The 27257-nt window shown below is 35.9% G+C and overlaps 1 protein-coding gene across 1 annotated transcript; it reads left to right on the forward strand.

Moving 5' to 3' along the window:
- Positions 1-27257, forward strand: LOC149784776 (uncharacterized). Its single transcript, XM_089932792.1, has 4 exons — positions 1-107; positions 14255-14767; positions 19758-20375; positions 25090-27257. The coding sequence occupies exons 1-3, from the start codon at positions 51-53 to the stop codon at positions 20334-20336; spliced, it is 1149 nt and encodes a 382-aa protein (XP_089788918.1). The 5' UTR covers positions 1-50; the 3' UTR covers positions 20337-20375; positions 25090-27257.

The raw sequence follows: 27257 nt of genomic DNA on the forward strand, positions 1-27257 counted from the left end.
AGGATAAGCATCCAGAACTACATGCCCATAGAAATCACATCTTGTTAATAATGGAACAATTAAATATCATTGCTAAGCCGAGGTCATTTAGTGAGATTGGGGAGAAGGTCAGTTCATATGAATATTAGAGTTTTCTTCTTTTGTGCAAATTTTCCATGTAAATGTTAAATATGCATTTCAAAAAGATTTTTGTCTTTCTATAAATAAACATTATAAATATTTTTTTTAATCAAACTCAACTGAAAATCGGTAAAGCATGTAAACGCAATTTTAAATGAATTACTTGGCAAATATATTATTCAATATTTATATATACAACCTTGCTTTTCGTGAATAATGTACATCTTGTACCATGACTTTTCTCTTCCATTTACTAATAGATGCATTTACTGTAATCTCTTCATAAAATGTGCCATTTTCAAATCCTGCTGGAACAGACTTTCTGTTAATTCCAAATCCATGTATACTGGTATGTAGCTCTTCTGGTCTTTTGACCTTAAAAGGCGCATGAAGACATGTAAAGGATCATAACTCTCTATCTGTTTCTGGGAGTAAAATTAAAGCAGTTACCTCCCATTATACGGTTTGCTGGCTTCTAAGTAGCTCTTCAACAATACTAAATCATTTACTTTTAAAATCAGTAAAATTATACCAAGAATAGCATTGATGGAGACTGAATTCCAGCTGGCACAATGCCATCCCCGACCCCCTGAGGTGAGAAATAAATGACAGAAAAGAATACTGACACTTAAGAATCTGACAACATTATCAGATTTGGAATAAAGTGGCAATACATTCTTCTTAAGCACGACTCAACAGAATTTGACCAAATTTGACAAAAAGCGGCCAAACATGAAGAATTTTATAACTTGTTACAATGACGCTGTTCTCTTTACAATTTCAAAGCTATTACAAGACAAAACACATGTTTGACATCTCAAAATCTGCAAATATGATGTGATAGAAAATACTCTAGCTAGAAGAATATTTAAACTGATACCAATGATTTTGTCCCCAATAAAATATGTTTACCATTACATTAGAATGGAAAAACATTTTGCAAAAATCACTTAAATAATTTTACTACAAGAATACAGGTAGAAAAGGCTTGCGTATTTATATAAAAAATGTAGATTAAACATTTAATATGGTTGTCAGAAATTGTTCATAAAAACACACAGAACAGAATTTCAGCCAGAAAAGAACACCGGCAGAAAGGATGTTTCATAAAATGCTGCCATGTGCATATCAGTTATGGCTGTGATTCGTAAATGGTTTGAAAACTTTAAACAACATCTCAAAACTACTTCAAAGATTTTAAGTAAATTTGACACCAAAGATGCAGGCATTGCTTTAATCGCTTTAGTTCATCTTCTCTTAAGGCCACATGAGCTTGTGTTATGGCCCAACCAATTTCCTGTGTGAGTTGTGTTTAATCTGTCTGCCATCAGTTGATATAGTAAACTTCTTATCAAAAACACCAGACCAGTTTTGACCTAATTTGGTACAAAGTATCCTGGAATGAGGAAATTTCATATTTTTGCAAGTGATGCCATTCTACCATAAAAAATATGGCTGCCATTTCTAAAGATATTTTCAAAAACCGGAAATGGTATTTTCAAAACCTTGAAATGACCTGTCCTAAAAACTGCAAAGACACACGTTTGATCAAATCTGATGTTTAAAATGTCTACAAAGGATGCCAATTTTTCTTCAGATATTCTAGTGTTAAAAAAGTACAAAGGCCTCTGTCAGTGTTCATTCCACAAATGGAAAAGTGGGCCTGATTGGTCCTACCAGGTTGATAGATGAGGTCATCTAGAAAATATGGTGTCACTTATATCATTACCTGACAATATTAACACTTATTGCAAAAATTAATAAATCGATGACTCTAGCACCTTTAATTATTATCAGCTCTTGTCGTGATTCTTCCATATTGATATTGAAAATCCTCATGCAAGAGAAACTGTTTTTCTCCTTAAAGAATTTATTTTGGACATTTAAGACTACTTTTTTCTTCCCAGTATGTTACTTCGCAAATAAACGAAACAGTGTTTTCAAAGACGATTTCATCATTTCCTCTTTATATATCTTGTTAATGATTACAAAACTTGTGTTAACATTTCGTGCCAAGGATGATATCTCCAGAAGTATGGCCACCATTTGTAAACGTGTAAATTCCTTTCAGTGAATACTTTACAGAATCAAACATATTTTAACCAAATATTTTATAGAAAACATTCCGATTTGAAAAGTATTTAAATTTATACAGATTGTACCCTACTGCCATCAAAAAAAGACATTGGAAGAACCTTAAACGGAAAGCATCCAGCTGATCCAAATTTAATGGACAACTAGTCTTGCATTTGGCTCTTATGTCAGTCATGTGAGCAGTCTTTGACTTTTAAGTCAGTCATGTGAGCAGTCTTTTACTCTTATGTCAGTCATGTGAGCAGCCTTTGGCTCTTGAGTCAGTCTTGTGAGCAGTCTTTGGCTCTTATGTCAGTCATGTGAGCAGTCTTTGGCTCTTATGTCAGTCATGTGAGCAGTCTTTGACTATTATGTCAGTCTTGTGAGCAGTCTTTGACTCGTATGTCAGTCATGTGAGCAGTCTTTGACTCTTAGTCAGGCATGTGAGCAGTCTTTGACTCTTATGTCAGTCTTGTGAGCAGTCTTTGGCTCTTATGTCAGTCATGTGAGCAGTCTTTGACTCTTATGTCAGTCGTATGAGCAGTCTTTGGCTCTCATGTCAGTCCTGTGAGCAGTCTTTGACTCTTATGCCAGTCTTGTGAGCAGTCTTTGACTCTTATGTCAGTCATGTGAGAAGTCTTTGATTCTTATGTCAGTCTTGTGAATAGTCTTTGACTCTTATGTCAGTCTTGTGAACAGTCTTTGGCTCTTATGTCAGTCTTGTGAGCAGTGTTTGGCTCTTATGTCAGTCATGTGAGCAGTCTTTGACTATTATGTCAGTCTTGTGAGCAGTCTTTGACTTGTATGTCAGTCATATGAGCAGTCTTTGACTCTTATGTCAGTCTTGTGAATAGTCTTTAACTCTTATGTCAGTCTTGTGAACAGTCTTTGGCTCTTATGTCAGTCTTGTGAACAGTCTTTGGCTCTTATGTCAGTCTTGTGAGCAGTCTTTGACTCTTATCTCAGTCATGTGAGCAGTCTTTGGCTCTTGTGTCAGTCTTGTGAGCAGACTTTGGCTCTTATGTCAGTCATATAAGCAATCTTTGGCTCTTATGTCAGTCATGTGAGCAGTCTTTGTCTCTTATGTCAGTCATGTGAGCAGTCTTTGACTTGTATGTCAGTCATGTGAGCAGTCTTTGACTCTTCTGTCAGTCATCTGAGAAGTCTTTGACTCTTATGTCAGTCTTGTGAACAGTCTTTGGCTCTTATGTCAGTCTTGTGAACAGTCTTTGGCTCTGATGTCAGTCTTGTGAGCGGTCTTTGACTCTTATCTCAGTCATGTGAGCAGTCTTTGGCTCTTGTGTCAGTCTTGTGAGCAGACTTTGGCTCTTATGTCAGTCATGTAAGCAATCTTTGGCTCTTATGTCAGTCATGTGAGCAGTCTTTGACTCATATGTCAGTCATGTGAGCAGTCTTTGGCTCTTATGTCAGTCTTGTGAGCAGTCTTTGGCTCTTATGTCATTCATGTAAGCAATCTTTGGCTCTTATGTCAGCCATGTGAGCAGTCTTTTACTCTTATGTCAGTCTTATGAGCAGTCTTTGGCTCTTATGTCAGTCATGTGAGCAGTCTTTGTCTCTTATGTCAGTCATGTGAGCAGTCTTTGTCTCTTATGTCAGTCATGTGAGCAGTCTTTGACTCATATGTCAGTCATGTGAGCAGTCTTTGACTCTTATGTCAGTCATGTGAGCAGTCTTTGGCTCTTGTGTCAGTCTTGTGAGCAGTGTTTGGCTCTTATGTCATTCATGTAGGCAATCTTTGGCTCTTATGTCAGCCATGTGAGCAGTCATTTACTCTTATGTCAGTGTTGTGAGCAGTCTTTGGCTCTTATGTCAGTCATGTGAGCAGTCTTTGACTCATATGTCAGTCATGTGAGCAGTCTTTGGCTCTTGTGTCAGTCTTGTGAGCAGTCTTTGGCTCTTATGTCAGTCATCTGAGAAGTCTTTGACTCTTATGTCAGTCTTGTGAACAGTCTTTGGCTCTTATGTCAGTCTTGTGAACAGTCTTTGGCTCTGATGTCAGTCTTGTGAGCGGTCTTTGACTCTTATCTCAGTCATGTGAGCAGTCTTTGGCTCTTGTGTCAGTCTTGTGAGCAGACTTTGGCTCTTATGTCAGTCTTGTGAATAGTCTTTAACTCTTATGTCAGTCTTGTGAACAGTCTTTGGCTCTTATGTCAGTCTTGTGAACAGTCTTTGGCTCTTATATCAGTCTTGTGAGCAGTCTTTGACTCTTATCTCAGTCATGTGAGCAGTCTTTGGCTCTTGTGTCAGTCTTGTGAGCAGACTTTGGCTCTTATGTCAGTCATATAAGCAATCTTTGGCTCTTATGTCAGTCATGTGAGCAGTCTTTGTCTCTTATGTCAGTCATGTGAGCAGTCTTTGACTTGTATGTCAGTCATGTGAGCAGTCTTTGACTCTTCTGTCAGTCATCTGAGAAGTCTTTGACTCTTATGTCAGTCTTGTGAACAGTCTTTGGCTCTTATGTCAGTCTTGTGAACAGTCTTTGGCTCTGATGTCCGTCTTGTGAGCGGTCTTTGACTCTTATCTCAGTCATGTGAGCAGTCTTTGGCTCTTGTGTCAGTCTTGTGAGCAGACTTTGGCTCTTATGTCAGTCATGTAAGCAATCTTTGGCTCTTATGTCAGTCATGTGAGCAGTCTTTGTCTCTTATGTCAGTCATGTGAGCAGTCTTTGACTCATATGTCAGTCATGTGAGCAGTCTTTGGCTCTTATGTCAGTCTTGTGAGCAGTCTTTGGCTCTTATGTCATTCATGTAAGCAATCTTTGGCTCTTATGTCAGCCATGTGAGCAGTCTTTTACTCTTATGTCAGTCTTATGAGCAGTCTTTGGCTCTTATGTCAGTCATGTGAGCAGTCTTTGTCTCTTATGTCAGTCATGTGAGCAGTCTTTGTCTCTTATGTCAGTCATGTGAGCAGTCTTTGACTCATATGTCAGTCATGTGAGCAGTCTTTGACTCTTATGTCAGTCATGTGAGCAGTCTTTGGCTCTTGTGTCAGTCTTGTGAGCAGTCTTTGGCTCTTATGTCATTCATGTAGGCAATCTTTGGCTCTTATGTCAGCCATGTGAGCAGTCATTTACTCTTATGTCAGTGTTGTGAGCAGTCTTTGGCTCTTATGTCAGTCATGTGAGCAGTCTTTGACTCATATGTCAGTCATGTGAGCAGTCTTTGGCTCTTGTGTCAGTCTTGTGAGCAGTCTTTGGCTCTTATGTCAGTCATGTAAGCAGTCTTTGGCTCTCATGTCAGTCATGTGAGCAGTCTTTGATTTTTATGTCAGTATTGTGAGCAGTCTTTGACTCATATGTCAGTCATGTAATCATCTAAGGTCTGTTTCAGACTCGTTGCTATATATATATATATATATATATATATATAGTGGCAACCTGTAATCAACCATGGCTGAATTGTTAATTAACATAAAAACTTTATAAATGTCTCAATAAAAAAAGAATCCAACAAAATTATACAAAGTAGTTAGGCAGGAAGGGATTTCAATTTCATATATTAATAATCCTGATTTTTGCATCAAATGCCGATGCAGTAATACATATCTTTAAAAAATATTTAAAACGAATTTTCTTCAGAAACCTACAACATCAATATCTTCAGAAACCACAGACTGTGATAAATTTTATAGCATAAATCACTTTAAAAGTTGATGCAAATGATGACATTTTGACATCAAATATAGCCACTATCACTAAAAGTATATAACCATGTTTGCTGTAATTTTATCCCTTTAAAACTGTGCAAGAAAATATAATAAAATGTCAAAAAGTATCCTGGCTTAAAAGGCCTTGCTAAAAGTAATCTTGTAAGTAAGCATTTTCCAGATTCATTGGGCATATTATTCATATTACATACACTTTATCCTGTGTTAAACTGGATTATCCTGTTTTGATGCTGTGTTGTAGTTTAGTAAGTTACAGTATTGATTAAACATTGCTATGTAATGGTTTTTTGGTCTATTTTATGAGGTACCATTGTAGGATTCATTCTATGTTTTAAGAGATACCAATGCAAAATCAACTGAATGTGCAAAAAGCTTGCATGAAAATTTAAATCCTATCATTATTTCTTCAATAAATCACTTATTTATTCAGAATGTTCCCCATTTGTTTTCAGTATTTTCGTTTATATAACCAAAGACCAGTGACTGTATAGTATATGGTTTTTCTCTGTCTGTCTGTCTGTCAATTGATACTTGTTTGTGAACACTGTAGTCTTAATTTATAATCAGATTTGATATGTAAGCCTAACGGATCAATAATTTGAATGCCCTTGGTTATAGGCACCATCTGTGTGTATTAATGAAGTGACCTTATTTTTGAGTTTCTTATTGGCTGAGCATGTGAACAATCTATAAGCCATATTTCTGATTAGAATATGACCACATTTGGCATGTAAGCTTATATAATTGCTGGGTGAGTTTAATTATCAGCAACATCCACGCATATAATGAGGTAATCCTGTATCTTATTGGCAGAGCTTGTGTTCTGGTAACTCATGAAAACATTAACATGTTTTAATATCTCGCTAACCTGAAATATGAGATGTACTATGAAATAAGTACAGCTCTTCATACAAACACATTCCCAGACAGAATCTGTCGTCATGTCGGCACCACACATGAATTTAAAAGTAGGATTCAACCCAAAAGAAAAGTTTTCTACGAAGCTGTTTCTCACAGCCTGATAACCATTCTACTACATCTGGTAAATTAATGCTGTCTCAAATTCAATGATTAACCTGTGAATACTAGAATATCTGTGTATCTGGAATGATGCTGGTTAGCAAAAAGAGCAAATCAAACAACAATGATGGGAAACAAGTTTGTGTAGCATAATGCCATTGATGCGGACCACCATAATTTAAATAGTGGTAAACAGAGGAATTACACAAATGTTATTGGAGTGTGTGTTGAATTTAATAGCAGCAGCATCATTCATGTTACTATTGCCTTGGAATAATCCTCATACAAATAAGAATATTTCATTTAATGGAAAGTTCCAGAAAGTCTAGAACTAAAAATAACATGTCAGAGGCCTATGTGCAGTAACACTTGTCTTTCCCTCAGATGGCACTTTTCAGTTGATGTTTTAATCAATGCCAGAAAAATTGCCTTTTAACATGTTTTAGGATGATCTCCAGCAATTGGATATGTTTTCATATTTTATTTATTTAATTTGGTTATTGTAAATTGAGGAATTGTACAATCTTATTTTGGACTGTACTGTTTTAATCAATGCCATTATTCCATTACCCTTCTGGCATTGTTAGGAAAAGTGTATGTGATTTATAATTTTAACATAGCTTTAAACAATTTGCCAGTTATATCACTATGATGTCTGCAGTATGGCAGTTTATAGTGATGTCTAGCACTGGGGCATTATGCCACAGACATGTAGAATCATGTCCTACCCAGTCACATTATCCACACACCAGGCTGACAGTCCTAACACTAACCTCTTAATGGCCCACGGAGGCAGCTGCTCGATGTATCATTTTGTATAAGCCTTTGGTATGACTTGGCTGGGTTTTGAACCGGCGATCTTTCGCATCCGAAGCAGATGCTCGAACCACTAAGTCAACTGGATCACTGAATATTCTCTTTACCTTCACATTCTCCCATCAACATATCTGTGTAGTATGATAATATAATATGATGGTGCATTGAACAATATTAAATGATAACTCTATAAGTCAGTCTGGAGAGAAAGAAAGGCCTTCTTTCCACTTGTCTTCTTGTTCCGAGGTTGGTATGGGATCATTCTCTAATCCCTTTGACCTCAAAACAAGAAAACTCCTCTTTGTCAGGAGGGTATGGAATCCTTATGGCCCTTAAGGGCTCGGAGGAGGAAGATTTCTTGATTGACCATTGATCCAGCATGGGTCTTCATGTAACTGCCACTGGTCAGTGGGAGTCCCATCAGCAGTACAGGCCAGTGTATGGCTTGATGCACCTCCTAAGTCAGGCGTGTTTGAATTAGATATTGACATTCATGCATTTGAGTAGTACTGTATATACTCGCGTATAAGGTTAAAGATTTAGGAAGAATTAAAGGCCTGGAAGTAAGGGGGTCGACTTATCCACGGGGCAATGTCTAAACTTGACAGTTTTTATACATTTTTGGTGACTACTGTAATGGCTGTAAATTCTGGGGCGCGAAACAGTAAAAAATTTCCGTGTCCTAAGATACAGGCATGTAAAAAATAACTTTCATATCCCGACATTTTTTAAACTGTTATAAAGTACTTTGATTGATTTTGTTATTATTTTGCAAGTGCATATTTTCTAATTTCTCTAACATGAAAGTAAATAAAGGTAAATCGAGACTTCATAATTCGCAGGACGTTTGAGTTTATATGGGAGACCAGGCTGAACTATAATGTACAGTACTTAGTGCAAAGCATGCATAGCACCACTTAAATCCTTATTTGTTCACATACATATTAGATGCAGATTTTGCTTTATTCATTGTTTCGACCAAATTGCATTCTTCCAGATAACATTTCGGCTAGTCCTTAATAGCTGTTTCATTTACGTTGAATCACGCGCTCACGAGTTACTCTCTTTAGTGATATAAGTGATCCTGCAAACTGAGGTAATATTTTAAAAAAGGTAACACAAGGCACATAACCAGCATAATTTACATGTTTGGGAAGAGTGGTAATAATAAAGGCTAAAATTCTCATATAGTTCAACTAAGATCAACATCAATCAGTTTTAGTTTTATGTTTTAGCTGAACAAACATCATAACTTTCCACACAGTGGAAAGCTTGATGTATCAGCGTCTCCTATGCTGATAGTTGGCGAATGTTTCTTTCATTTTGTGACAGCAGTACAGGCCTGTTAATCATTAAAACCCTGAAACTGGCTTGTGTTAAGAGGGAATTTTGACTGGCAACTATACTGATACATTGATGTGTAATTGCCTTTTTTCCATAATATTAGCACGAGTACCGTAATTTTGTAAAATGGGGTGTAATGAACTTTTCAAAAGCCAAGGATGGACAGCTGTGATCAAACTGCACAATAGCTAAAGATTATATTAAAATAAACAAGTAAGAAGGCTAGTGTTGATAATTAAAAGTTAATCCTTATCAATGCAATTATGTTGTGAAAACGACTTGACCTCCATTGAAATTCAAAGAAACCATGTCCTACAATATTGTGAGTTACACAAGCACCAACAATTGATTGGCAAATAAAGGATTCCCAGTTTTGTTAAACTAAAGGTACCAAAATAGCCAGCCACTTGGAACCTTATATATGGCAACTATTTTCCCCTCTTTGTATATCTGACCTTATTTCCTTATTATCAACTCGTAAAGTATTTAGTACTTATAAAACATGTATTTCGAATTGGTTTCTTGATGACACATTTGCTGTTTAGTATATATTTTCATTCCTTCTTTTAATTTAACCAGTGTAATTTTCTTTTGTGGGAATGGCGCTTTAGCATATGGAGTTGCAGTATTCATAGTGATCACTCTTGGGGCTGAAATTAATTGTGGACAATTTTATATATGTTGTGGTTTATTTTTTGTTCTAGTTTAAATTTTTTTATTGTTGTAAAATTAAAAAAAAATATAATTTACATGAATAATGTTTAAACTTAACATTCTGTTTAGTGAAGAAGCGAATTCTTTCTTGTAAAGTAATTATTTTGTCACAACAGTAATTCACAGGTGATACCACAGAACATGTAGGACTTTTCTTGTTTAGAAGAAATGAAAATTGAAGACATAATGTAATAATCGGGAGTTCTCTTTGCAAAAATTGGAAGGTATAAAATCGGGAGGTAGGCATAGAGCGACTCCAAAAATTAGGAGCTTTTTTTTCCTCCTGGCTTGAAAGTTGACAGGTGCGGTGTAAGTTCGCTTACATCAAAGCAAACTACAACTCATCTTTTGCGATATTACCATAATTTTCGAAGCATTATTTCTGAAACTGCATTGTTGTATTTTGGAAATATCATTAAAGTTTAGCGCAATGGTGCCCATGATTCGACTCCATGGGATGTGCTTAATTTAGCACGCAATCAAATCTACAATGTACATGCGGTGGCGCCATTATATAAATACGTACAGTAGCCTAATTGCGAGCGTTGAATCGAACCATATTGATGTTCGTTGTATTGTTTTACTGGGATTATATTTTAAAGACTTGGGTATTTACAATTTCAAAGCAAAGAGAAAAGGTAATTACCAGTGCACTGATATAAAATGTCCAATGCAATAATGCATAAACAAAATATAATCGAGTCAAAAGGGAGAGGTAGTGTTACAGTAACTCCCAGCTGCTAAATTCTTGCCATGATTCGACTAGATTATACACAAATCTAACTTACACAGAAACAATAAGAAAACAGAAAATTAAATAAATTACTTAAGTATACATGTAATTTTTGTTAATTACAAGTTTGCTTAAATAAACACATTTAGAACTAACCTTGTACATCTTGATATGTCTCGGAGTTGTGGGTCTGTTTTTACGCGGGTCACGCACTTTAAGTGTTTATACCTGTTCAGTTTGGGGGTCGGCTTATACACGAATGGGCTTATACGCGAATATACGGTAATCAGATTGGCAATCCCCACTTTTGTGTGGATCTTTTCAATCATCAGATTTGAGGCCATCCATTCCTAGAAAGTAAGCCATCCTTCACATGTCACAGTGGATGACAGTGCCATGATATCAGAACAGTTCAGATGTTGCATGTCACAAACCTTAACATTCTGCTCTTCTGGAGCCAAACAAAAAGGAGGTTGGCTGGTTGTCTCCCGATGTTGATATAAGAATTATGCTAAGTGTGAAATGCCTGTAGGTGGGGACATTTTCTCCTCATGTTACAGTTAGGGTACAGGATTCCCCTAGAAACATTTCCCATCTTCCTAAAATCCTGCTAGCAGGAGCAGCTTCACCATGGCCTATGAGAAATTCTGGGAAGAAGTTATCCTTACTTAAGTGTCTCACTTGCGTAGGAGAGAAATTTGGTTGTAAAGACCTGTCTCCCTCCAGGAGCAAGAGCAGGAGAGCAGCATTATTTCTGCTGTGATCAGCTCAAGCCAATTCATGAAGGTTCCATTAGAGATGGTCCCCCCACCAATGGTTCCCTCTCCCCACCAACCTATTGACTCGGGCAGTAGAGGATGGAAAAGATCAGGTCTTTTGATAAGACAGTGATCAAGGTTTACCACCATTTTCTCCCTGATTTTTGTCCCGAGCCTTTGGTTGTAGAAGACAAAAAAATTATGTGGACTTTGTAACGACATAAAAACCAGATATTCTTTTACTCTTTGAGCCAGCTATGCTAATTTTTGGTAAGGCACTTTCCCAGAAGTTATTTAATGCCAGGATTTCGCCAGGCAACAAAGGTAGTCTGTTCCCCCATTTGTGATCTGACAGCTGGTTTTATACTGTTCACTCTACTTCCTAACCTCTTGAGCCCTCCTTTTGGGCCACCACAAGTGGGTATGTTGATCATGACATCGGTTTGCTTTCTAATCAAGATGTTGCAGTTAATGGAGCTTAATGCTTATCACCATAGCATTGCTTGCCAATTTTGTTTGGCCACCTCCTTAAGTCATCTGAAGGAGGACTCTGTCTCATGCAGCACTTCAGTGCTTGCTGGATGCAGTTGTAACACTCAAGAGATGCTTTTTCCATATGGCACAGCTGCTTCACCTCCACATTGATGTTGCCCTGGACACTCAAACGTCTTACTGGACCACAGTAAGAACCTTCATAGGGCTGCTTCATTGGAGGCAGAGATGCTTTCTAAGAGATTTGATTCTCTGTGAAGTCCCAGCACCTTAAGGACCAACAACAACAGTTCCTCCCATCAGCTCTTGTCCAGCAAACCTGGCTTGAAAGCATGGTCATCAGTATTATTTCTTGGGGCCCTTATCAAACTTATTTAAAGAGATACATCCTCAGACCAGGTGCACCCTATTATAAGTACCAGTCTTGCTTATCACAAGTTGGAAAATGCAGTCAGTCTTATCAGGGGAGGAAACAACTGGGCTTGTTCCCCTTTGCCCTGTAGGCAGTTAGAACTGGGATTATTTCTGTAATAAAGAAAACATACCAATTTCAGATCCAGGGTCAGCCTTTTCTAGCAGAGATCCCATTGTTTTGTACCAGTCAGTTATGGTGTAATTAAGGAAACCCATACACACCCTTTTGACACATTTTCCAGCATTATTTCTAACTGCATTGTTCAGCCCAGGAGGCATTCCACATCCAAATCCTCTCAATATAACATGGAGAATCATTTGCATTTCATGCAGTAGGAAAAGGAATAATCCTAGCTGTCTCCCTCAGTGTGCAGTCACAGACTTGCTGATTTGAAGGGATGAAAAATATTTAGTTCCTACTGTTAAGAGCTACCAAAAATCCTCAACGAAATGCTTAAGTTTGCTAAGTGTCCTGATGTTAGTTCGGACCTACATTTGATTGATCCTATCAAATAATCAGGTATTTTGAGCTGAGACTGGTATTATGCAGTCTAAATGGAATCGCTTTTGTGTGTTGTGATCTTTGTGAGAACTCCCTTAAGTACTGTTGTGTGAAGCTTCTTTCGGGATCATTACCTTTAAAAATATTATTTCTGCTGTCATTAACATCCGCAAGATGAAGGAGCAAACTTCAAGTATAGAATAGCTCATCTGTGGTACTCATGGGTAATCTAATTTCAACGAAGTAACACTTATCTGTCACTGTTGCTAGGTTCCTTTATGTCCTGCAAGTCGGATGCATTCATGATACGAGGACAGCTAGTGGTCATGGTTCTATGACATGGGAGACATATTATTTTGGTTCTTTCTAGTTTTAGACTTTCTGGAACTTTTAATCTAATGGAAACATGGAAATTTCTAATTTGGATGAGTGGAATCCCATCCATGAAAAGGGTAACAAAGACAATACCAACAGGTAAATATAAGATTATTAAAATTAGTTTTAAGCATTGACCTGTCAGAAAATGTAACTACTGCCTATTTAATGTTTTCACGCAAATTTATGGATGCAACATAATTAAATGGGATGTATGAAACTAATAATCCAATAAACTTTAGAGATATTGCCAAATTAAAAACTAAACACAATTGCTTAGATTTAAATGAAAATGTCATAAAAATTGCTTAATCAAAATTAAATAATGGATATTAATAACTGAGTGAAAAAAGATAAATAACTGCTGATCCTGAAGTATCAATTCTACTGAGGTTGGCTTGATAAATATTATTATATCGGTGTCATGTAAGTGAAGTAAAATTTAAGTACAGTCAGAGTTCACAACATTAAAATACTTGTGCATAAGACAATACAGAAAAAAGAAAATGCAATCCAGAATGCAAAGATTTAAAGATCTTATGGTAAGATTAGTGCGTATTCCAAATAGACCAACTTCATGTACCTTCATAAAATTTTAAGACATATATAAAGAATACAAATTGTATGGCAAATACCAATCCTTTCAAGTGCACTGTGTCCAGCAAGGGATCACATGTGTCAGGGATAGATTAAAATAAATGTAATTCACTGACAAAGTACAATGCAAAACTAGTTTCTAACTAGCCTGAGCTCTGTCGACTCTAAATAATGAGTCTTTTTCAAAGTCAATCACAAGACAAAGACAAGACAAACAGAAAAATTGTTGAGGTTACACAATTTTACATAACTGTTTCTCACAGAATAAAAGCTAGAAATCTTTTGTGTTTCAACTGGTTTACTTCAATTTGCAGATGTTGAAATATATATACACACACACTCATATATATAAACTCTCTATATATATTTTTGTGTATGTGTGTGTGTGTGTGTGTTGTTTAAGGTGGATAACTATTTCTTTGCCCCTTGTATGCCTCATGATGGTAAAAGTTTTGCATATTCCAGATAGACAAATTTTGTGTACCTTCATACATTTTAAGACATGTACAGTGTATGCTTGTATGTATGTATATACATATATATATATGTATGTATGTATGTATATATATATATATATATATATATATATATATATATATATTGTTTTAGGTTGAGAACTATTTCCTAGCCCCTTGTATGCTTCGTCAAGAATCTCCCAGAGTAGTTATCTCCGTTGAACAAGATCCCAACATGGTGAGCACGCCGGTCTTATGCTGTGTCTTTAGAGGGAAGTATTTACCACCTCCCATCTTTCACAGGCTTATTGCTGCCTGTGTAACTCGCTGGCCAGTCGCAAAGAAGAAGGAGACATCAGAAAATCTCATTTTCTGTGGCTGCTGCGTTTTTGACATTGACCTTTTTCATCGATTGACCTTGCACTGTAGGAGCCACATCGTTTATGCAAGAATAACAAGGATGGTGATTGATGAAGTCAGGAACCTGGATGCAAAGTTGTGTACCAGAGTTAGAAGGTTCATCACTCTGAATCTCTCCAAGATTACTTCTTACCTTGGTCAGAACTTACAATACGAGTTGCGTATACAGTTCCCACTGTCGCAATGTGTCTCTGAGGATGGCATGTCTTATTTGTCACCAGCTTTTGAGACATGGTTTGCAGATGAGGTGAGTTTCTTGTTCATCATTAGTGGAAGGATGGGGCATACTATTATACTATTGCCTTCTCCAAATGTAGTGTTCTACTGTCACCGTTATCTGGGTGTGTAACCAAGTGCCCAGGCCAAAGATGAAGTCACATTACCTAATAAAATCACATGTGATTCCCATTAGAGAAGGTAGTAATAGATTTAATATATCACTTAATGTGAAATCATGTCATGTTTTACCTGTGACCAGAACAGGTGTATTGACTGTTGTTAGGGACTGATCCCATAGTCTAGGAGAAATATGTAATGACGTGATGAAATAAATACCTGTTTTGAGACATGAGAATTTTTCCTAATGCTATTGTCCTTACAAAAATCAAACTTGTCAATAGGCTTTCTGAAATATATCTTCTAATCTACCTGATGTATATTGAATTTAAATTCATGTAGTTAGCAATATGTGAATTTGTCACGTGATCTACTGTATGTGCATTGACTTGAAATACAATTTATCATGTGTTCTAGTTGACAATAATCTATATTGGCCTAAATTAATTCCTATTGTTAGGCAATCTCTGAACTAGATAATGTATCATGTACTTTACGGAAATTCAGTCAACATGTTTTGAGTGTTCATTTGCAGTGAAGCCGTTATTTATAACATATCAGGGGCCCCGAGTGGTCGTGTGGTCTAAAGCGCTCTCCGTCACGGATTACTGCCATCTCACTTGTCTGCGTAGGTTCGAATCTCGGGCTCGGCCAATGTGGATATGTGAGAAAGCTTGCTGGTAGCTTCTCGTGGGTCAGTGGTTCTTTCCGGGGATTTCCCGGGTTCTTCCTCCACCATTAATGCTGGCCGCCATGTATAGCCTATATTGTGCTGAAAAATGACGTTAAACTCTATAACAACAACAACAACAACATTTTTAACATATCAGAGATTTGGTGGGAAAGGTAATAAAACTTACATTTTGGAGATCAATTTCTCATTAACTGTAAAATGCACATTTTAACAAATATTATGGTATATTTCCATGCACTGACTATTCATTCAAGACACAAATTAAAATATTAGGGCTTGCTTTCACTTTAATCATGAACTTTGAATGAAATGAGCCAAAAATATAAAACCACAGCTATATCTTCGAATTTATCATTTAACCGTAGCTGTAACATTTCTCAGGAACTTTACATTAAAGTTAGAAATGCACATATCTTCTTTAATTTATTAATAAGGTTTTTTAAAACTTTTCGCATTGACATTTCTGCAATAAAATTGTGTAGAAATAACAGCATTATAGCATTGCATATTGTATTGAAATTCATTCACAGTGGTATGTAGCTATTACAAGCATATTTTACTAGACTTTGTATTTAGGTGCATTAAAGTCTACAAGCTGATGGTCAGAACTCTGACAGTTATTCTAAGTTCGAAGAGTTTTACTTGGTGTTTTGGCTATGAGCATGGTAACACCATCAGGTATGAATATATGTTTTTCTTCAGTTTGTGGTTAAAAACCTATAATGGTGTTTTGATATTTTATCCATGATATCATGTTCAAGCCCAAATAATTTTGTCCTGTACTTTTTAGTAATATTCTGAACATGCTAGCTCGCCCCTGTAAATTGCAACATTATATGCTGGAGATAAATTCATAAAATGTCACTCAACACAATTATTAAAAATGTATTGACTTCGTTTTATCATTGTAGTCACACAGCCATTACTCACAATGTCGTATAATGAAAATAAACATCCAGGTCTATGTAATGTCGAATCACTGATATACTGGAAGCAAGGGATGCCGTGGTGTCCATTTTGACGTGTTTTTTATTAAAAGACTTATGTTATCCAATTTGTCCTAAATGAAAATGTTTCTAATCCAACACCCATTATATCCACCATGTCAGTCATTTTGAAAACACTTACGATGACAAACCTATCTGCTCATATGAAAACAGTTTTTACTAAAAGACTTACAATTTGGTCTAGTTATACACTATATGAATATGGCCTTGATCTGACATCTAATATAATTTTACCATGCTATCATCATTCCACCTGAACAGATAGTCATATTGACATGAAATTTTCACTAAAACACTTCGTATGATGTCATATTGATCCTATAAAATGATGCTGATCTGACCTCTACTATTGTTGTCACAGTGGCTGTATTCAGAAACATAGTGTATCTCTACTCACCCTAGATGGATGGTCAAATCGACATGGGGTTTTCAGCAAAATACTAATTATGATGATGGCCCTGAATGAGAATGTTCATTTGAAGGAAGATGCTAATACAGTATGAGGGATGTCAGTGCCACAGAAATGCAAAAGTACATATGCCATGAACAATGAAATTATGGCTGATTCTAGTGCTATAACCTAGCATAATTTTCAGAGTGTGGTAATGCGCCTTCATCTGAACATAGAATTACTATATTGCTAATGCTTACTGAGAAATAAAATTGAAATTGACTCAGTCTTTCGGTCTTGCAGAGCAGATTCACAGTGCATACACACCATCAGTAGTGAACACATTATAGTCCCTATCTGGTATAGTTGACACCTAAAGTCACAGAAATCAGATTGAACAGATTGTTGGAATCTTAAATAAGCATAAGAATCCCTTTCCTGACATCATCCTAGTGGCAAATTAGTGTCATGGATACTTAGAGCACTGTTTTCAGTGCAATACATATAGAATGAAATGAGCTGAAAATTGGAAACGTTAATCATTAAACCTTAGATCTTACATCAGAGAAGGGAAACTAATAACTTTTTAAAATTAAACAAAAGGATAAAATTGACTATGTTTTAAAGTACAGACTTTATGGTACCTAGAAAATCAATTCAAGAGATCATAATTTGAGTATACAATATTGGTAAGTATTAGTAGGTTTTCTTTAAAGGCTGTTTAGTGCTGACTGTAAAGTGGATTTTGATGACTATATCACAGAGTCACTTACGTAACTATAGGCCTGATTTTCCTTAAATCTGTAGGTGTGATTTTCTTTAAGGTAAAGTGTCTGCAGGACTGACACTCCTTAAGGAAAAATGGCTGCAGAAGTGATTTGTCAGTCACAGTGTGTCTGTATAACTAATTTTACTTAAGGAAAACTGTGTTTCTACAGCAGAATTTCCTTTAGTCACAGTGTCCATATGTCTCATTTTCCTTAAGGCACACTGTGGCATTAGGTGTGATTTTCCTTACAACACACTGTTTGGGGGAGTGATTTTCGATTTAGTTTCAATTAAACTTGGAACATGAGCTTATATTATCAAGCTGTTAGATGAGTTCCATAATGAGCAAGCATCAAAGATACAGTGTATTGCATGGGATTGGTTGAGCTTGTTTCCACTCAGGAAGCCATATTTCTGATCCAGATTTTGTCAAACATGGCATTCATGCTGGTATTATCAAGGTGTTTTAGTGAGTTCAAGGAAGTGCAAAGATGAACAGATGTTAATTAGTGACCATAGCCCCTATAATTATTTGTACATGCACAAACACACAATTACATACACTATCTTACATTTATACTTTCACACACATACATATACTATCATGCATCTAATGACATGATCACACACCTAGAAGCACTATCACATACAAATATATGCATACACTATCACAGCTAAGAAATAACATTTTACCCATACAGTCACACATATACAATATCACATACATGTAGATACATGCACATACAAGTGCTATTACATGCATACATACATACATAAATACATACATACATAAATACATACATACATACACTATCACAACTAAGATATGGCATTTTGCAGAGACATCAGTCCCAGTTCAGTATATATTTATTCTTTAAGGAAAAATGGTGTTGTCACAATAATACCAAATAATAATACATGTATGTCATTTACCATAAGGACTGCTCCGGTGACCTAAGTGGCAAGAGCATCTGCCTCGGATGTGGAAGCGCACAGTTCAAACATCGGCTGAGGCATAGCAAAAGACTTATAAAAATGGCACTAACAGCTGCCACGCAAGGTGATCAGCATTATGAAGTTAATGTTAGGACTGGTCAGCCTGGTGTCAGGATAATTTGACTGGGTTGGACATGATGTCCCATACTTGACATCACTATGAACTACCACACTGCATACATCACAGTTATATGACTGAACAAGTGTTAAAGCTAAGTTAAAAATCCAAATCACACACACACACACATTTACCATATGATTGTATTGCTTGTTCTGTCCCTTTTTGGGGTGAGAGCGAGGTCAAGTGGTGTAGCATGTTAGTTTATGTTCATGGGAGTTAGGTGACAGAGTCTATTACTCAAAGCACAAGTTCAAAAACTGCTTTTAATGATTTATAACTCTAACCTGTTTGATTATATTGGTACAATTTGATCATAGTTAAATATATAATATGGAATCTAGAGACGTTCCTCTCAGTTTGTGTGTGTGTGTGTATTTATTCCATTAATAAAAAAAAATATAGATGTACCTGTCTTCATGTGAGTTTAGGAAAAATGTAATGTGCACAAAAAAATCATTTTTCCTAGTGTCTTTCTCACTGCTACCAAAATTGATTTTCCGTATTGGAAATGGTAGGTGAAAAGCAGAGGACACATCATTTCAGACATCGGACTGTAGTTTAAGAGTGTCTTTTGGGGGGGAAAAGTCCATCCTCATTATAAGTAAATAGTCAATATAATATCATGAACCTTTGCTGCAAATATTTTTTTGGATTTTTAGCAGCGAGATCCCCATAACTATCCATCCTGATGCTATTTACTTACATAGCACTGTTGAAAAATCTGATTTGCAAACATTTCCTAAAGTCAAGCACGCTACATATGCAAAGAGATTCCCCACTTTTTTCTTCATCTTCAGAAACTAGAGCCAACATTTGATTTTACACTTTTTACATAATTGTCATGATCACCTGAGTTGTCATTGTTACTGTATATTTAGTCATTGATTGAATCTTTTAGTAACATTAACCTTCCTCTTTCTTTAGGGGCTTGATCCTGATACACCCATAACACCAGAGCACATGAATCATTCTCGTCTGTGTGTTGCTCTTGTAACTGTTTGTGGAAATGCTATGAGAGACATTATCCTTACCTACTTTCCTGTGCCATACAAAGACATCTACCAAGCAATCCTAGCCAATAGAGCCAACCTGACCAGGAGACAGGGAAGACCCCTTCTTAACTCTGATCAAATTCAATTGGTTTTCCCGGATCCACAGGGACAAACAACAGGAACAGTGGACCAGTTTGACCTTTCTTTACTGTATATTCTTATCAGAAATATCAGCACAGTTCCTGCTCCAATAACAGGTTGGGGAAATGATCCACAAGATCAACCAAGGGACAGCTCTCTAGGAGCAAGTGTGGAGCGAATTCGCTCATATAGGAATCATATCAGTGGTCATTCACCGGATGGAAAGATTAGTCGACAAAACTTAGAGGATTACTGGAACAAATTTGAAGCTGTGCTTCATGACATTGAAGCTGTAATTAATGGACAGGTATACAGCCAAGAGTTGGAGAAGCAAAGGAAACAGGTGATCTCCATCTATGAAGCCTGTTAGGTACAAATGAAATCATGAAGCAAGAGCAACAGATACAAGGTATAAGTACAGTGTGTGTGTGATATAATGGCAGCAACAGATCAAATGTGTAGGTACAGTGGACGTCATATGATGTCAGCAACATATTCAAAACATAAATAGAGTGAGTGTGATGTGATAGCAACAACAGGTAAAACATATAAGGACATCATATGATGGCAGCAACAAGTACAAAGTACAGTGTGCATCATATGATGGCAGTAACAGGTATAAAGTACAGTGTGCATCATATGATGGCAGTAACAGGTACAAGTATCAGTACAGTGTGCATCATATGATGACAGTAACAGGTACAAAGTACAGTGTGCATGATATGATGGCAGTAACATGTACAAAGTATAAGTACAGTGTGCATGATATGATGGCAGTAACAGGTACAAGTATCAGTACATTGTGCATGATATGATGGCAGTAACAGGTACAAAGTATAAACACAGTGTGCATCATATGATGGCAGTACCAGGTACAAAGTATAAGCACAGTGTGCATGATATGATGGCAGTAACAGGTACAAAGTATCAATACAGTGTGCATCATATGATGGCAGTAACATCAGTACAGTGTGCATCATATGATGGCAGTAACAGGTACAGAGTATAAGTACAGTGTGCATGATATGATGGCAGTTACAGGTACAAAGTATCAATACAGTGTGCATGATATGATGGCAGTTACAGGTACAAAATATCAATACACTGTGCATGATATGATGGCAGTTACAGGTACAAAGTATCAATACAGTGTGCATCATATGATGGCAGTAACAGGTACAAAGTATAAGCACAGTGTGCATGATATGATGGCAGTAACAGGTACAAGGTATCAGTACAGTGTGCATGATATGATGGCAGTAACAGGTACAAAGTATAAGTAGTGTATGATATGATGGCAGTAACAGGTACAAGGTATCAGTACAGTGTGCATGATGTGATGGCAGTAACAGGTACAAGGTATCAGTACAGTGTGCATGATATGTTGGCAGTAACAGGTACAAGGTAGAAGTACAGTGTGCATGATATGATGGCAGCAACAGGTACAAGGTATCAGTACAGTGTGCATGATATGTTGGCAGTAACAGGTACAAGGTAGAAGTACAGTGTGCATGATATGATGGCAGCAACAGGTACAAAGTATAAGTACAGTGTGCATGATATGATGGCAGTTACAGGTACAAAGTATCAATACAGTGTGCATGATATGATGGCAGTTACAGGTACAAAATATCAATACAGTGTGCATGATATGATGGCAGTTACAGGTACAAAGTATCAATACAGTGTGCATCATATGATGGCAGTAACAGGTACAAAGTATAAGCACAGTGTGCATGATATGGCAGTAACAGGTACAAGGTATCAGTACAGTGTGCATGATATGATGGCAGCAACAGGTACAAAGTATAAGTAGTGTATGATATGATGGCAGTAACAGGTACAAGGTATCAGTACAGTGTGCATGATATGATGGCAGTAACAGGTACAAGGTATCAGTACAGTGTGCATGATATGTTGGCAGTAACAGGTACAAGGTAGAAGTACAGTGTGCATGATATGATGGCAGCAACAGGTACAAAGTATAAGTACAGTGTGCATGATATGATGGCAGTAACAGGTACAAGGTATCAGTACAGTGTGCATGATATGATGGCAGTAACAGGTACAAAGTATAAGTAGTGTATGATATGATGGCAGTAACAGGTACAAAATATAAATACAGTTGTGCATGATATGATGGTAGTAACAGGTACAAAATATAAATACATATGTGCATGATATGATGGCAGTAACAGGTACAAAGTAGAAGTACAGTGTGAATGATATGATGGCAGTACAAAGCATGGTGTGCATAATAGGATGGCAGTAACAGGTACAAAGTATAAGTACAGTGTGCATGATATGATGGCAGTAACAGGTACAGAGTATAAGTACAGTGTGCATGATATGTTGGCAGTAACAGGTACAAGGTATCAGTACAGTGTGTATGATATGATGGCAGTAACAGGTACAAAATATAAATACAGATGTGCATGATATGATGGTAGTAACAGGTACAAAATATAAATACATATGTGCATGATATGATGGCAGTAACAGGTACAAAGTATCAATACAGTGTGCATGATATGATGGCAGTTACAGGTACAAAATATCAATACACTGTGCATGATATGATGGCAGTTACAGGTACAAAGTATCAATACAGTGTGCATCATATGATGGCAGTAACAGGTACAAAGTATAAGCACAGTGTGCATGATATGATGGCAGTAACAGGTACAAGGTATCAGTACAGTGTGCATGATATGATGGCAGTAACAGGTACAAAGTATAAGTAGTGTATGATATGATGGCAGTAACAGGTACAAAATATAAATACAGTTGTGCATGATATGATGGTAGTAACAGGTACAAAATATAAATACATATGTGCATGATATGATGGCAGTAACAGGTACAAAGTAGAAGTACAGTGTGAATGATATGATGGCAGTACAAAGCATGGTGTGCATAATAGGATGGCAGTAACAGGTACAAAGTATAAGTACAGTGTGCATGATATGATGGCAGTAACAGGTACAGAGTATAAGTACAGTGTGCATGATATGTTGGCAGTAACAGGTACAAGGTATCAGTACAGTGTGTATGATATGATGGCAGTAACAGGTACAAAATATAAATACAGATGTGCATGATATGATGGCAGTAACAGGTACAAAGTAGAAGTACAGTGTGCATGATATGATGGCAATAACAGGTACAAAGCACGGTGTGCATAATAGGATGGCAGTAACAGGTACAAAGTATAAGTACAGTGTGCATGATATGATGGCAGTAACAGGTACAGAGTATAAGTACAGTGTGCATGATATGATGGCAGTAACAGGTACAAGGTATCAGTACAGTGTGCATGATATGATGGCAGTAACAGGTACAAAATATAAATACAGATGTGCATGATATGATGGCAGTAAGAGGTACAAAGTAGAAGTACAGTGTGCATGATATGATGGCAATAACAGGTACAAAGCACGGTGTGCATAATAGGATGGCAGTAACAGGTACAGAGTATAAGTACAGTGTGCATGATACGATGTTAGTAACAGGTACAAGATATCAGTACAGTGTGCGTGATGTGATGGCAGTAACAGGTACAGAGTATAAATAGTGTGCATAATATAATGGCAGATTATGAATACATTTTATGTAAAATGTATTTCAATGGCTGGTTTCAACTTAACCATGCTATTTGAATAAGGTTTAAAATTCAAAGCTTTTCTGGATACTGAATGGGTACTATTTAACATCAGAATATCAATATTGAGTGTGAAACACATGTATACATAACAGGAGTATTTAAAAGTAGAATGACAATAATGAATGTGAAACGCATGGATACTTAATGGGAGTTTTTGACATTAGAATATCATTATTATGTTTGAAATTCATGAAAACATATGGAAGTATTTAACAGTGGAATATCGATAATGAGTGTGAAACTCGTAGCAGTATTTGTTGTCAAGCACACAAAATATTACATCACATTTTTATCCAGTGGTAATCCTAATCTATTCTACTGGATGATAAAATCATTCATTATTTATCATTAGAGTGTGAATATTCCTACTTAAAACTGCTAATTTTACCTCACTTAAAACAACTGATGATATTGTTGTTACAAGAATATTTTTATTTAAAATGTTATGCATTTTTTCTACCAGTTCTCTCAGAAGTGATTACGGGAACAACTACTTCTTTTACAAAAGGCTTACTTCTGACCATAAAGGCTTTTCCAATGTGTATATTTTTTATCTATATACCTATGATGTCTGGAAGTGGATGCTTTGCCAAATGGTACAATGACATATACATGATGTTAATATCTGTGGAAGTGGATGTTTTACCAAATGATGTTACGACATCTACAATAGCTTCATGTCTGTGGAAGACAATATTATATCAACTGTTACTTAGTTCTACATTACTTTAATGTCTGTGGAAGTCAATATTATATTAACTGGTACTTACATGTACATTACTGTGATGTCTGTGGAAGTCAGTGCTACATTAACTGGTACTTACATGTACATTACTGTGATGTCTGTGGAAGTCAATATTATATTAACTGGTACTTACATGTACATTACTGTGATGTCTGTGGAAGTCAATACTATATTAACTGGTACTTACATGTACATTACTGTGATGTCCGTGGAAGTCAATATTATATTAACTGGTACTTACATGTACATTACTGTGATGTCTGTGGAAGACAATATTATATTAACTGGTACTTAGATGTACATTACTGTGATGTAGGTGGAAGATGATGTTGTGTCAAATGGTATTATGACATCTACAATATGTGTTAATGACTGGAAGTTGTAATTATGTTAAACGGGCTTATGATATCTGTAAGTGAATTTTATTTTTGATGGACTAAATAATAGATTTTTTTCTGTTATAGTTTAAAATGAATGTTTACATAATGAGACTGTTTACATATCTTATTGAACATTAGCTTGACGTAAAACAACTTTTATTTTCATACATCATATAACTTTATGGACTTGGTTTACATACTTATAAGATGCATTGTAACAAAGGTCTAGTGTTTAGCTGATGTGGAACATTCAATCTATTTTTTTCATAAGTTCTAGCAGTCCATAGTTTTTTTTAAACAGGTATCTATGTGAAGAACTGTTTGCTTTTTTCAGATTTGTCCTGTAAGAGTTATTACAGTTGTGGAAGCGGAATGCTTGATCCCAGGCACCAGAACAAATGCACACAAGATACATGATCCTATGTCAAGAGTCACTACAGTATGTGGCTATATTTAGGACCCAGCATTACCCACAATCCAACAACAAGAGACACTAATATGCGTGACCAAGGACCAAGCATCATGATGATCCCATGCCAATATATAATGCTGTATCTGGCCATAATTAGGACCAAACAACATGTATAATCCCATGCTAATAATACTACTGTATTTAGCCATAATTCAGGCCCAGCATCATGCTTGATTCCATGCCTAGAGTTACTACTGTGTGTTGTAATAATTTGGATCCAGCATTGTGATAGAGCATCTCTGTTGAGTTCATTGAGAAATACATTACATTGTCTTGTGACGTTTTAATTGGATGTATAAGCGGTGGACATGTGACTTGTAGTTTGGATATGCAAGTATTGAGCAAAAATACAAACAATTATAGTCTTGTCTATGAGAATGTTCCTGTTATTTTTGAGAAATAGTGAATAATGGTGGTGCTTTCACTGAGGGCAGCAAAAGTACTTCCATTCAAAATGTTACTTAATGTAGACTGGGCAATTTCATTTCATGTTATGATATCTTTTTGTCTATCTTATAGCTACTTTTGTCAAATATATAGTCATAGTAGCATGAGGTTTTAAATAAAATACTTATGTTTGGTCTTAAATGAAAATGGTGCCAATTATACAACAACTATACTTCCCTTCAAAATATAAAGTACTTCAGATTAGACAATTTCATTATATGTTATGATATATATTTCGGCCATCTTATAGTTACTGTTGGTAAATATATAGTCATAGTAACACGAGGTGTCAATTAAAATACTTATGTTTGGTCATAAATGAAAATGGTGCCAATTAGAGAAGTATCTTTTGAAGATGTTAGATAAAACATAAATGATTTTGTTACCAACGTTGATCTGTCGAAGTTTTCAAAAGAATGTCAGAAATAGTTTAATATCCCGTGGTTAATAATAATTATTGTGGTGGTTTCACTGAGGATAACACATTAAGACTGTTCATGTTATTTTTGAGAAATAGTGAATAATGGTGGTGCACTTACTGAGGGCAGCACAAATACTACCATTCAAAATATAAAGTATTGCAGATTGGACAATTTCATTACATGTTATGATATCTATTTGGTCCATTGTATAGCTGCTTTTGGTAAATATATAGTCATAGTAACATAAGGTTATAATTGAAATACTTATTTTGGTCCCAAAAGAAAATGGAGGCAATTAGAGAGGTGTCTTTTGAAGATGTTAGCTCATATAAAATTGGTTTTGTTACCAATGTTGAGTCATCAGCTTTCAGATGAATAAGAGAAATACTGTTAATATCCAGCAGTTAAAAATGAATAAGCTGACCTGTATGTAATTTTTTAATTCCTTTTGTAATGTAGAGCATCGATCTATTATAGGAACTTTTTTCTCGCAATATCTGATTAAATTGTTGTTTCTGATATTGTCTAATTTGTATCTGATGTACTTGATTTGTTTAAATATTAGCAAGTTATTCTCTATACATTTAATGATGTGCCCGACAACATCCTTGTGAAACCCAGTTACCTAAAAAAATCCATATAATTGAGACCCTGTGCTCTACAAAAGTTATATCATATTTGTTAAAAATTATGCTGGGCAACTAGCAAATATATTTAGACATGTTATTATTGTTATACTGTATATTGTATCACTAAAATGATACATATATTGAGCATTTCTACCTTGGGGTTTATGCTTGCTCTTTAGCACACAAAAAAGAAATTGTGTTAGCCAAAAGAAAACCTCCAACATGGCTCAGTGTAAAATTAAAATTGCTTTGTTTCAAAGACATCCAATTTAAATTCTTTGATCAAATTTCCTAAAATTGTTCTACACTAAATTAACTATATATGTTTTATTTTGTGTTGTCAGATTTGTGTAATAGGCTGTATTTATACATGCATTTGTATAATAGAGTATTGATATGTTTGTTTAGCAGACTATATTTATATTTATTTTTATTTCATGGACTATAAAAAAATAGTTGTTTTCATACACTATATGTATATTTGTATAATAGACTGTAGGTATATTTGTATAATAAACTATAGGTATATTTG

The sequence above is a fragment of the Sinohyriopsis cumingii genome, chromosome 14 (assembly GCF_028554795.1).
Source record: "Sinohyriopsis cumingii isolate HCF-2022 chromosome 14, ASM2855479v2, whole genome shotgun sequence".
In the NCBI taxonomy this organism is placed as follows: domain Eukaryota; kingdom Metazoa; phylum Mollusca; class Bivalvia; order Unionida; family Unionidae; genus Sinohyriopsis; species Sinohyriopsis cumingii.